The following is a 13,293-nucleotide window of genomic DNA, read 5'->3' as shown; positions in this document are numbered from 1 at the left end:
AAGTGAATTTTCCATTTTAGAGTTAAAGGAAATGTCACTAAATAGCAAAGAGGATGTACTGTACATCAACAGAATTTTGCCGTTTACGGAAAAGTCAGTGAGCCTAATGTTAAAAAAAAGAAGAAGAAGAAGAAGAAGAAGAAGAAGAATGTCCTGGCAGAAATTTACCAGAACATTTTCTGTGTTTGTTTGATTTTTGTTTTTTTGTTTTTTTTTTGGTAACCTCCGCTGAGGTCGAGGAAAGCCGCTCAGGAAACGCGGGTAGGAGGTTATTTAAGGGCCTGTTATTATTAGAGGCACAGACCCTGCCGTGGCTTTTGATTGGGACGCTGCTCAGTGACGTAATTTTCACTCCTACAACGAGCGCGGTGGCTGCTGGGAAGAAAGGTCAAGAATCGATGGCCGCGCCGAATGCGATTTTGCGGCCGTATTAAGAAAGCGCGTCGCTTTGTCGGGCTGGTGAAGGACCCACACGGTTACTTTAGAGGAGAGCCGCGCTGGTTGCCCGTTACAGTGCGGGAAACGCTGAGCACGCTGCGGTTTGATTTTCTGACTCTCGGGGAAACGCTGGCTGCCTAGCAGACACATTGTTGTTGTTTGGGCTTTATTCGTTGGACACAGGCACACGCTGCTTCACGAGGTCCACCCCCCGATCTGAGGCCGGGGTCTGCGGCCTCAGTGATGGTCTGCTGTCCGTCCCGGGAAGATGGATGAGAAATCCAGTAGCAGCCACCACCACCACAGGCTTCTGATCGTCCTGCTCATGGTGCTGCTCTTTGGTGTCATTATGGTCCAATATGTGTGCCCGAGCAGATCTGAATGCCAGGCGCTACACCGGCTGGGATCCTTGTTTAACAGCGACAAAGTGACTGGGTCCCGGGGCGGAGACAGCGAGCTCCAGGACGGGCTCCAGAAGGATCCATACATTGCGGAAGACGGCGCTCTGGCCCGCTTTGTCCCTCGTTTTAACTTCACTAAAGAAGACTTAAATCGCGTTGTAGACTTCAACATCAAGGGGGACGATGTTATAGTGTTCCTGCACATTCAAAAGACGGGGGGCACAACCTTTGGGCGACACCTGGTGCGTAATATCCAGCTAGAGAGACCCTGCGAGTGTCACGCAGGTCAGAAGAAATGTACGTGTTTCCGTCCAGGTAAAAAGGAAACCTGGCTCTTCTCCCGTTTCTCCACCGGTTGGAGCTGCGGCCTCCACGCAGACTGGACTGAGCTGATCAGCTGTGTCCCATCACGCATGGACTCCCGAGAGGCACCGAGGAGTCTACCCAGGTTGGTGAAAAGAGGAGGGGGCTGGTGCCTTTCAACAGGGGGTCTTTCCCCAGCCTTAACGGGCCTCTGGAGTAAACACATTATAATTGAGCTTCTCTGTGACCTTACTTAAGAGAGGTCGGTGTATTTTCCTGTTATTTTTAGCCATTTTGTAAAGAAAAAATAGTTTTAAATTTGAGTTAATTAAACCACGTTTAAAAAAAAAGGTTTTAATCACACCTGGTGGTTATATGCAGGAACATTCATGGCAGTCCAGTTGCTTACATTGTCTATAACAATGACATAACCATACAAGTGGTCCCAAATCTTCAATATTTAAGAGGGAAAAAAATACACATAATGCAGGGTTTATGGTTCAGAATGAGTCTTTGAGGGGTGATTTGTCCACATTATCATTAAGGCAATGAGTTGCTTAGCAGAAATATTTACATGCTATTAACTTTGCTAGCTGTTTGAAAAACCAAACTATGCAGTAACAATTACACAATTTCTGGAGAAACCGTGGTGGGATTACAGTGAATGAATTGCTATCTGTGGCTTGTTGCTTAAAAAAAAAAAAAAAAGTTTGAGGTTGGTTTAAAAAAAGCTGAAGGGAGATAGCAGTTGATACATATATCATTATTATTTAATCATTTGATGGGGAGAGTCTAAGAAGAAAGTGGCAAGTATCAAACAACCACACAGAGAGAGACACACACACGAGCCAGTAAGGTGATAATATTCAAATTGCGCCGAGTAGTCCCATATGGAAACGCGGCTAAAGAAGCAGTTAAGGTTACCCTGTGACTGTCAAATTTCTCTGAAATACATGTGGCACTCCTTTTGCAAAATGGCTTTAAAATCCAAACTGTAAATTGCACCCACCTGATTTTAAATCCCTGAGTGTCCCAAGAAGTTGTTCTACAGATTTGTATTTTTTTTGTTATAAAAATGTGGTCACAGGAGGGAAATAAAATAAGAAGTTGTTTCTGGTTTTCTCCATAAATGCTTGATCAAATAATAATGGGAGTCTATTTTAGGTTTACTTGCAGGTTGAAGCAAGACTTTTCAGATAATTTTCTGCTTCTTTCAGTTAGTCTTTCCACTCTAGCTCTGAACACTCCACCTACTTGAATTATATTTTCTTTTTTTGGTGACAAATTGTCAGATAATTCAAAAAAAGTAAAGTGTGTAAAGTGTGGCTCAAAATTGGGTAGAAGTACAAATCACACAACCAAGCTGGTCATTTCAGCATTTCAGCAACAGTGTTTCTGTGACAGTCAGTGTGGGACTAGTTGGGTGCAAAGGTTTTGGAAAAGCTCTTGCCATACAACATGTAGTGGGATTGTTTGCTATGCAAAAGTGTATTTAACGCTTGAGTAAATGAAATCTCATTTCAAAAAAATATTTTTAAAAAATGTATGGAGGAAAACCTTTGTAATGGCAGACATTTTTGTAACTGCCCTCATTATGGCCTGGATTTATTATACATTGCAGCAATGCAAAGAAGTACAGAACTGTACACAGAAAGTAAACTTAGTGCTGTAGTACATGGAAATTTAAAAAAAGAAGACAGGCCAGTATGTATTTAACTTTCAAGTGACTGAGAAGTGGTACATTTGTATATGTCTTTATAGTTTTTTTTTTTTTTTAAAGGAACTGACACACTGGTGTGTCATGGGATAATGGAAAAGTTGCCCAGGGTCACCTGCTTCAGAGGCAGGTATAGTTTCAGGCAGCACATACCATGTGAACCAGTTAAGCATCACATAAAGATTTGGTGGAACTATGTTCCAAAACTAAAAAAAAAAATTGAAATCCATGATTAAATTACAGAGGAATGTTTTAGAATATCTCTCATTGATAAAGGAAACAATATAGTTATGATAAACACACATAGACTCAATACAAAGTATTCCTGTGTAAAATATAATCGGGTCATAAATCTTCTTTACTACTCATCTCTTGCACCTTCTCCAAACAATTATAAAGCAGAGCTCCAGTCCTCCGCAACCCTGAATTGGATAAGAGGAAGAGGAAGAGGATGGATGGATGGATGGCTTAATTTACAGGAGCTTAAAACACAATAGCAATAAATGACAGGAAAAAATACACATCCTTCACTTAAGGTAACACAGACCCACTGATGTAGACCAGTTGTGCTTACATACATATCCCCCCACCAAAAGCTAACAGTGAGCCAGGAAAAACTGTGTGAACCCTGTAAAGTAAAACCAAATACTTTAGCCTGAACTCAAAAAAAAAAAAAAAAAGTAAAAATATTATTAGATAATTCTATTCAGTTTTATATATATATATAGAACCAAGCGCTTCATGTCACTTTATGTTGTAAGGTAAAGACCATACAATAATTACAGAGAAAACCCAACAGTCAAAATGACCCCCAGCAAGAACTTGGCGAAAGCAGAAATGGAAAACTTCCTTTTAATAGGAAGTAGGGTTGCAACGATTCCTCGAGTAACCTGAATGATTCCTCCTCGACACAAATTTGTTGCTTTGTTTAAACTTTGTAGCGCTCAGGTGTCGCCATGTAAGCGGAGTGTTTCATCCATATTAGCAGCATTAAAGTTCTCCGTCACTGCAATGATTTCCATCATTTGGAAAAAATGACCCTTTATCACCGAGTGGATCATCGCTGACAGGTTTTTCTATGCCTCCACTGTTCTCTACACCCGTGTGTGAGTGTGTGTGTGTCTGTTGTGCTCGCTAGGCTGAGAATTTCAGCTGTTAGATACCATAACAGATCGCTGTCATCACAGTTTGCTAGCGGGCGCCACCGTTAGCGCTAGCGATCGCTCAGTAACGACGGGGAGCCCTTCATCAACCACCTGATCAGCAAGTGTCAACGTGAAGAAAAGAGAACTTTGTAGCTGCTCCATCCATCGCTCTTTATTTCACACAGCGAAAAATCTTCAGTTAAGCTACGGAAGTTAAAATATGCAGATGAATACTCGATTATAAAATAATAGATAGTTCCAGCCCTAACCTCTGGCAAAATCAGATTTACAGAGGGCACCCATCTGCTGTGACTGGTTGGGGGTGAGGGGAGGAGACAGGACAAAATTAAATGCAGAGTGGTTTATAAACACAAAGAGTGAAAAGAGGTGAGTGAAAAAGAAATAGCCAGTGTATCATGGGAACCCCCAGCAGCCTAAGCCTATTGCAGCATAACTAATGGAGGGTTTGGGGTCACCTGATCCAGCCCTAATTTTGAGCTTGATCAAAACGGAAAGTTTTAAGCCTAATCTGTAGACTTGCAGGTTTAATTTGACGTTAAAGACCTAATGGTGTCTGTATCTCTCCAGCAGGAACTACTATTATATCACCATCTTAAGAGACCCTGTATCACGCTACTTGAGTGAGTGGCGACATGTACAGCGCGGCGCTACATGGAAGGCCTCCTTACATGTGTGTGATGGACGTTCACCAACGCTGTCAGAGTTGCCAAACTGCTATTCAGGAGATGACTGGTCGGGTTGCTCCCTGCAGGAATTCATGGACTGCCCCTACAACCTGGCCAACAACCGGCAGACCCGCATGCTGGCTGATCTCAGCCTGGTTGGCTGCTACAACGTGTCCACCATGAGCGAGGAGGACCGATGGGCTGTACTTCTGGAGAGCGCCAAACGCAACCTGCGGGGCATGGCCTTCTTTGGACTGACCGAGTACCAGCGTAAGACCCAGTACCTGTTTGAGCGAACCTTCAACTTGGAGTTCATTGCGCCCTTCACGCAGCTCAATGGTACACGCGCCTCCAGCGTCGAGGTGCCTACCGAAACCCAGTGCAGAATCCGCCAACTGAACCAATGGGACGTAGAGCTGTACGAGTATGCCCGCGACCTTTTCCTGCAGCGTTTCCAGGTGGCGAGGCAGCAGGAGCGCAGGCAGGCCAGGGAGAGGCGACAACAGGAGAGGAGGCGGCTCCGTGGTGGTCTCAGAACAAACCAAGGGAGGCAGCTGAAGCCCACAGAAACACCACATCCCACCAACAGCCATTCTGTTGTAACCGAGGAATGGCGGAGAGAAAAGCATGCTAAAGACAGTGTGGAGTCTGAAGTGCCACTCCCAGACTGGTGGGATCTGGGTGAGAATAGCACCATAGAGGACTACATAGACAATGTGGAGCAGTGGTAGTGATGGGGACAAGCGGTAGGGTGTCTTAATACAAAGTGTGCCAACTTCTGCCTTGTCTGTCATATATCCAAATTATTTTTTAGCATATGCCTTCACATATGTCCTTTCCTATTGAATGGTCTTAAATGACATAATATTATAATACTGATTATATTTCTTTGCCATAAGCACTCAAAGAAAGGCAAGCTATATCGGTTTCAGTCATGACACTAACCTTTGACACTACAGTGAACGCATCTGAGCTCCTGTAATGTAGCTTGAAACAAAGGGTGGTTTTATTTCTCTTTATTAAAAAGGAACACTTTAATATGTTTTTCTATTTAAAAATCAAAACAAAACAAAACACTGTTACTTGTGATTATTAATCTGTATATGTGCCAAATCATTGTCTTGTCTGCAATTTGTACATTTTGAAATGTACTTGTCTCAAGTGTCTTTTTAAGTAACAGAAAAGGAGAATGGAGTTTTTTTTTAGATACCTCAGTGTGTAGCATTAACTGCAAATCTTGTAAAGTTACTGAATGTGTCTGTTTTTTTTGTTTTTTTTTATATAAAAATTGCTGTTGCATTTCTGTTCTTCCCAAATCGAGATGTCTCCATTCTGTGTCTGATATCCTTTTGTCTGCAAGTGCAACACAAAAGAAAGCATGCTTTTGTGTTGCACTTGCACACCTCTGAAACACCAGCAGGGAGCGCTGAAGCAACTTTAATGAAAAAGAAACTACTTGAGTGCAGATTCTCACAGGGGTGGCAGCTTTTTCTTGAATTTGATAGCATTAGGATCATTTTCAAAGGCACCTCAGAGGGTTTAATACAGGAGAAAACCTTAAATAAATGCTGAGCACAGCATACTGAAAACGCTTTCTTTTTTAGAGTTTACCAGATTGTAAAAGTGATTGGCTACTCTTAACTGCATATTAGTGATTTTTAGAAAAGTATACAATTGAGGACAAAAATCTAAAATCCTGATAAACAAGCATATATTACTTCAGTGCAGCATATTTCTGCACCTTGTTTTGGGTCTCGTTTAGTTTACTGCTTTTTTTTTTTTTTTTGGCCTTTTTCGATGGTGAAGATAGCCAGGAAGGCGAAACGCCCTGAGCTATCCTGGCACCTAGTTTACTGCTTTGAATATCACTTTTAATCAAATTTAACAAACTTGCAGCTAAATGGGTTAAACACCAAATATTTTTAAAAGGAAATTTTAATATTTTACACTTAAAAATTACTAAATAAATTTTAAAAAGTGTGTTAAAAACAGTAATAGAAAACTTATAGTTAGGTCCATAATTTGTTGGGCAAAGAGTTTTTAGTAGTTTGGCTTTTGTGTGCAACCACAATATGTTTTGAATCACCCAATTAATGTGTGATTGACACTTGCAACTTTAATTCAAAGGGTTTTACAAGAATTTTGTTTTAACTATTTAGGAATTACAGCCATTTTCATATACAGTCACCAATTTTCAGAGGCTTCTGATAAGCAGTTTCATGGTGAGGTGAGGCTTGCTCTCTTGTTATTTTATGACAAATGAAGCAGGCAAAATATCTCAAGTTGATTTTAAAGCATAGAATTTGTATTTTCTAGCTTTTTACTGTAATTTTAAATATGAGGCCTCAGTAGATGTGCAAAATGAAGGAGGCCACCATTAGACTGAAAAAACAAACCTGTCAAAGAGACAACAAAAAAAAAAGGATTGTTAAAAAGGATGAATGCACTGACTAGCTCAGCAACAGCGAACAGCCTGAAAGACAACAGAAGACAACTAAAATTAATTCCATGGTTAAGAAAAGTAACCTCCCAACATCTAACCAAGTCAAGGTCACTCTCAAGGAGGTAGGCATATCATTGTCAAGGCCCACAATCAAGAATGTAAATAAAACAGTGTTTACAACAGGGTGAAAACCACTGGTTACACTCAAGAACAGGAAGGTCAGATTAGACTGTGACAGAAAACATGTAAAAGAGACTGCACAATTCTTAAAAAAAAAAAAAATCTCAGGAAAGATTAAACCAGGATGAACTTGCCCTAGAATGATGGGAAGAGAAAAGTATGGCGAGAGAAACGGTTCCTTTATCTGACGATACCACATTAACTGACTAACATGGTGGAGGCGGTGTTAAGGCATAGGCATGCTATGGCTGCCAACAAAACCAGGTCATTAGTGTTTATTGATGATGTGACTGCTGATAGAAGCAGCAGGATGAATTAAGTGTGCAGGGCTATGCTCTCTGCACAAATGCTGCAAAACTGAATAAACCACACTTCACAGTACAAATGGATAATGACCCAAAACATACTGCAAAAGCAACCCAAGAAGTTTCTCAAGGTAAAGAAATGGGATATTCTTTAATATGGCCAAGTCAGGTGCCTGATCTCAGCCCAACTGAGCATGCTTTTCAGTTACTGAAGTCAGAAAGGTCCACAAACAAGCAGCAACTGTGGCTGCAATAGCAGAGTATCTCTAGCAGGGAAACACAGCATTTAGTGATGTCCATGGATTCTAGACTTCAGGCAGTCATTGACTGTAAAGTTTTTTCATCCAAATATTAAAAACAATACTTGTATTCATAATTGTGCTAGTTTGTCCAATTAATTTTGAGCCTCTGAAAATGGGGACCATTTCTCAAAATATATGTAATTCCTAAACAGTTAATTTAAAAAATATTGCAAAACTCCTGAAATTAAAGGTTAAAGTCTGCACGTCACATATTGATTGATTGATTTAAAATCCACTGCAATTGTGTACAAAGGCAAACTACATGAACTGTATCTTTGACACAACCAGTGTTGTGTTTGCACATAACAAACAACTTAGCAAGGAATGAATTTTAAATGCCACCTGTAGGCACTTTGTTACTAGCAGCCTGTCATTAAAACACATTTTTTTTTGCATTATTTTTTGCTAAATGTATGAAAAATGCCAAATATAACACAGTCTGACAGGCATAAACTAGTATATTTTGCTACTGGTCACTGAAGCCTCATCAGAAATGGTCTCAGTAGAAGGGTGGCTGTCAAGAAGCCATTGTTAAGGAAGGGAAACAGGGAGAAAAGGCTGAGGTATGCCAAATTACACAGTAACTGAACTGAAAAATCAGTGGCAACTGGTCTGATGGAGTAATGAATCCAAATTTGACATTTTTGGTTCAAATCATCATCTATATATGAAGGAGTTCAGGAGAGAGGCCCGACAGTGAGTGTCCACAGCCATCTGTGAAACACGATGGAGGCTCTGTCATGGTTTGGGGCTGCATTTCAGCCAGAGGTGTTGGAGATCTTATCAGAATTGCTGGAATTATAAAGGCAGAAAAGTACAGTCAAATTTTGATCCACTATGCAATACCATCTGGAAAGTGTGTGATTGGCAACATCTTCATTTTTCAGCATGACAGTGACCCCAAACACACTGCCAGTGTAGTAAAAGCATACCTGGATAGAAAAACACACAGTGGAACACTATCAGTGATGGATTGGCCTCCCCAGAGCCTGGACCTCAACATTATTGAAACAGTGTGGGATCATCTTGACAGAGAATGGCACAAAAGGCAGCCAACATCCAAAGAGTTTTGAATGTCCTTCAAGAAGCCTGGAGAACTATTCCTGAAGACTACTTAAAGAAATTACAAGAAATCTGCCTAAGAGAGTTCAGGCTCTGTTGAAGAATAAAGGTGGTCATACCAAATATTGACTTTCAAACTCATTAGAATTTAACAAACTGTTTAGGTTTTTTTTTTTTGATTGTTTGTTTGTTTTTTGCCTTTTATACTGTATTTCTATCTATATTTGCACATTTCAATAAATCACTGCACATATTTTCCATTTTCCAAGCAAAATATTTAAAGAAAATGAAAGGTGGCTTGGATAGTACTGTACCAGAAGCATTAAAATGACTTATCCTACAAACTATAAACGCCTAATTGGGCTCAAGTACACAATAATAATTATAATATTATCCATCCATTTTTTTCCACTTCCATGGGGTGGAGTACACCCTCGACAGGTCACCAGGCTGTCGCAGGGTTAGCACAGCTAGACAGACAACGATTCACACTCACATTCACACTTATGGGCAATTTAGAATGATCAGTTAAGGTAACCCCACTAATGGCATGTATTTGGACTGTGGGAGGAAGCCTGGGTACCCGGAGAAAACCCACGCAGACATGCAAACTCCCCATAAAAATGTCGAAGGTGGATTCGAATCGAGGACCTCCTTGCTGCTAATAGTGCGCCACCCTTATATTATATTATATTATATTATATTATATTATATTATATTATATTATATTATATTATATTATATTATATTATATTATATTATATTATATTATATTATATTATTGTTGCTGGTCAAGTTACAAAATGAAGATCTTCAGGCCAACGGGGCGAAGTCTTTCTGTAGTTTGTCAACCTTAAACGGCGCGAACCATTTGTTTTCGTCCCCAGGTAAGTCATTCATTGAACCTGAATGTGTGTAATGTCACGCGCGCACACCTATTATCTACCTGCTGCAAGTTATGGCGGTCTACCTTCTGACGTGCTGCGCTTCGGTCGTGACTCTGATTTTCCTTAATGATGTTATCAAGTAAAGAAGCACACACGCGCGCACACACACACACACACCCTCTCGTCCAACTCCTCCCTCTCCACATTGCCCTCCCTCAGATTTTTTTCTTTTTTTTTACAAATCTGTTATCTACCGCGGGTTCAGTTGCATTTCAGCTTCCATGCAGACAGAGCCTGCTTCTTCTTCTTTCTTTCACTCCGTGGCGGCGACACGCTTTTTATTTTCTACTCGCTTCAGATTTATTTTATTTTACCTAGTACGCGCCCCCTCCTCCCCCTCCTTTATTCTGGCCTCACTTTAAGGCAATGCTGAGTGCGCTACAGCCCGTCGTTGCGGAAAAAAGAAAACAACGATCGAACAAACATTTCAGCCGACATTAAATTTAGGAGGAGACGTTTGAGCCTGGCGGATCCGTTGACCAGGTAAGAGACTGAGCACGCAGAGACTGGCGCAGCGATATGAACGCGCCCTGACGCATTTGTAATAACTGAGTTTCATATTTAACCCGTATTGCAGCCATTTAAGATGCCTCTTTGACTCCAGCCTGTTGCGTGGACAGTGAAAGCTGCCTCGGTTATTCCTAAAGGCGTGCGTAAACTGCTGCGTTACACCTATGCACAACAGTAATAACATTCTAGGTATTTGAACGATTAGGGGAACGTCTGGGAGATGAGCGCAATGCTCTGTGTGGATACAGGTGATGCAGGGAAAAGCACTCTTATTTTTTAAGTCTTATGGGGAGGATTTTACTGGATATCCAAGTTTTTTTTTGTCGTCTTCCCAGAGTGAACGGCACCATAAATCTTTTAAAAATTAATGTTAAATTACTTCACCCTTCTACAGTAATATTGACTTTAAATCTATTACAGCTGCCCTGCAGGTTTCTCCCTATGTGTGCAGGATTTTGCTGTCATGCGGCCAGCCTTGTCCTTGTTTGTCCTGTATGAGGTCAGGCACTCAAGCCACCATGCCACGCTGTGTTGTCACTACTTTCCTGCCTACACTGTATGCAGTTTATATATTGCCATCATATCAGACTCATCTAACACTGCAGCCAGTCAAGACAAGTTCACACTCCCTCCAGGCTGTGGACTCTGTACCAGTCTAGCTAGTTTTTCTTTACTTAATATAAACACAGATAAACGGACACACACACACATACATACACACACAAGGGCATACAGCTGCATTTCCCACATAACCTGTTTTCATTTTCCCTCTCACACAGGCACACATTAACAGGCCGGCATCTTTTATGGCACAAATCAAACCATTCACCGACACTGTAGCAGTGATTGCAAGTCAGAGATGTACAATGTTTTTATTGCCTCAGCTATAAAATAGATAACTTTTATTATCACACTACAAAGATGTGAAACTTCCAATCAAAACCAGTAAGAGGGGGAAGTAAACTGAAAGCTTCCCTCATTCAAAACTCTGTGTGAAATAGGCGAGTTAAGCTGCATGGTTCTGACTAATATGATTGGTGTTGTCCTGAATGATGAAATAGGTTTGTTGTAAGTTTGCTTGAATGGGAGCTGTGGTGCTTTAATGAGCTGAAAGGATTACTGATACTTAACCTAATTACTCTGCTCCCTCACTCCCGGCTGCTGGCTTTTGTTCTCATTGCGATTTATGGATTGCTCACCTTTTTTAATCAATCACCTGGTCATTGGTGCTGGCTTGGTGTGCACTCCTTAAAAAAAAAAAGTTGTCTGTTTGCTGAGTTGTAACCCATCAGATAAGTTGTGTGTTTTCACAGCTTTGGTATTTGTTTCATAGCTACCTGTGCCCTCTAGAAGTAGAAATCATCAGGCTTTTGGGGAATGAGGAAACTCCAGATTAAACAACAACAGCAAAAAAAAGTTTCCCACAGGAAACTCAGAGGTTCTCATGTGAAGCCAAAACATTTTTTCAGTGTACAAATTTCAAAATCCCACCCGGTCTTTTCCCAGTTGGTTAAAGGCAAATCTCTACTTTTACAGTACCAGTCAAATGTTTGGACATTTTGACTGGTACCTTATATCCTCTTTCACTTTGTCTAATCTTAATATAGTCTCAGCTTCAGAGGACCAGATGTATGAAATTCACCCACCCTGCTTTATTATTCTATTGTTTCTGTCAACATGTAGTATTAACCAGTAATACTTATCTTTTAACAACTGAAAATAAACACAAAACAGCAGAGAAAGGTCAGTTTTAAGCCATTCAAATTGGACCACTGGGGACAACAATAAAATTCTCCATTATGCAAAAGAAACATGGGATTGCTTTTCTGCCTCTCACTTAAATGCATGCCTTGTAGTTTTGTTGGCATTAGGCTGCCTATTAATGTGTCTGTTGAGGTAGCGCCCGGCCTACAAGCCAGACATAATGCAGACGTCAGAGCTCCAGTGAAGGTTACGCTGTCGGTGCACCATGTTTGATGAGGGACGCAGTGCGCTGGTGTCAACAGCAGCCAGCGTCATCGGTCCTCCCCCATCCCTGAGCCACCTACATGTTGACCCCCACCCACTGACTCCTGGAGCCCCTCTGCTTGCTGCAGACACCTGGAGGACAGGCAGCAGTTTAATCACTGTTATAACTAGGGCAGTCTGTATTTATTTACCGTGCTGCATCCCAGTAATCACTTGTTTGTGCTGCATTCGTTGAGATTATTTATGTAAAAAATGTACACCTGTTTGTTTAGCGCACCTTTAATTAAACAGGAATACAGCTGAGTATTTTTCTGATTGAAGAGTAAAACTATTTGCCAGTTAATTTGCTAATCATGGGTCATCTCTATAGCTCCCCTAGTTGAGCAGGTGACTCTATACACTGAAGGCTGTAGTCTTCACTGCAGTGGGCTCAAATGCCCCATGTCACAAATCACCTATGCTACACCACATACTGCTCCATCCTGCAAACATCTAAAATACCCACCCAAAAATATAGATAAAATTAATTTGTTGCCATTAATCCCTGAACAACACTTTGTTATCTGTGGTGTTTGAGCAGAAAATTAACATTACTATAACTATACTATAAGCATGTAGCATCAAACCCATGTCTCCTGATCAGTATTTAGCTTTTAGAAACTTTTAAGCAAAACTCTTTCTCTTTCATGTTTTCTTACTCGATCCTTTCACTTCATCTGCTTCTTAATTGTGTGCTCATTGGCTGTTCAGGCACAGTTGTGTCTTGTGGCCTCTTCGTGTCAGATCTCTGTTGTGGTAGGTCGGGTTGTGCAACACAGCAGCTTGGCAGTAGATGCCAATTCCGAACTGAAGGAATTTTATTTCTTAAGACCGTGTTTAAAAACAC

General features: G+C 40.9%; 2 protein-coding genes across 3 annotated transcripts in view; both read left to right on the top strand.

Moving 5' to 3' along the window:
- The first annotated feature begins 368 nt into the window (after nt 1-368).
- Nucleotides 369-5,939, top strand: hs6st2 (heparan sulfate 6-O-sulfotransferase 2). Of its 2 annotated transcripts, none has more exons than XM_030739354.1 (2): nt 369-1,287; nt 4,596-5,939. In XM_030739354.1, the coding sequence occupies exons 1-2, from the start codon at nt 707-709 to the stop codon at nt 5,419-5,421; spliced, it is 1,407 nt and encodes a 468-aa protein (XP_030595214.1). In that variant the 5' UTR covers nt 369-706; the 3' UTR covers nt 5,422-5,939. The 2 variants fall into 2 exon arrangements, with proteins under 2 accessions (XP_030595214.1, XP_030595213.1); XM_030739353.1 differs by having other exon boundaries at nt 4,593-5,939.
- Nucleotides 5,940-10,138: 4,199 nt separating this feature from the next.
- Nucleotides 10,139-13,293, top strand: part of mbnl3 (muscleblind-like splicing regulator 3) — a 38,664-nt gene continuing 35,509 nt past the window's right edge. The window contains exon 1 of the mRNA XM_030739002.1: nt 10,139-10,412. The gene's annotated coding sequence lies outside the window, so the exon portion shown is untranslated. The remainder of the gene's footprint in view (nt 10,413-13,293) is intronic.

This window comes from Archocentrus centrarchus, chromosome 10 (genome assembly GCF_007364275.1).
Source record: "Archocentrus centrarchus isolate MPI-CPG fArcCen1 chromosome 10, fArcCen1, whole genome shotgun sequence".
NCBI lineage: Eukaryota > Metazoa > Chordata > Actinopteri > Cichliformes > Cichlidae > Archocentrus > Archocentrus centrarchus.
The sequence above is the reverse complement of the archived record's forward strand: the minus strand, read 5'-3'. Positions and strand labels throughout refer to the sequence as shown.

Coding starts and splice junctions, on each gene's coding strand:
- hs6st2 (XM_030739353.1), top strand. CDS start 707: ATGGATGAGAAATCCAGTAGCAGCCACCACCACCACAGGCTTCTGATC. Junction 1,288..4,592: donor GCACCGAGGAGTCTACCCAG/GTTGGTGAAAAG, acceptor GTATCTCTCCAG/CAGGAACTACTATTATATCA.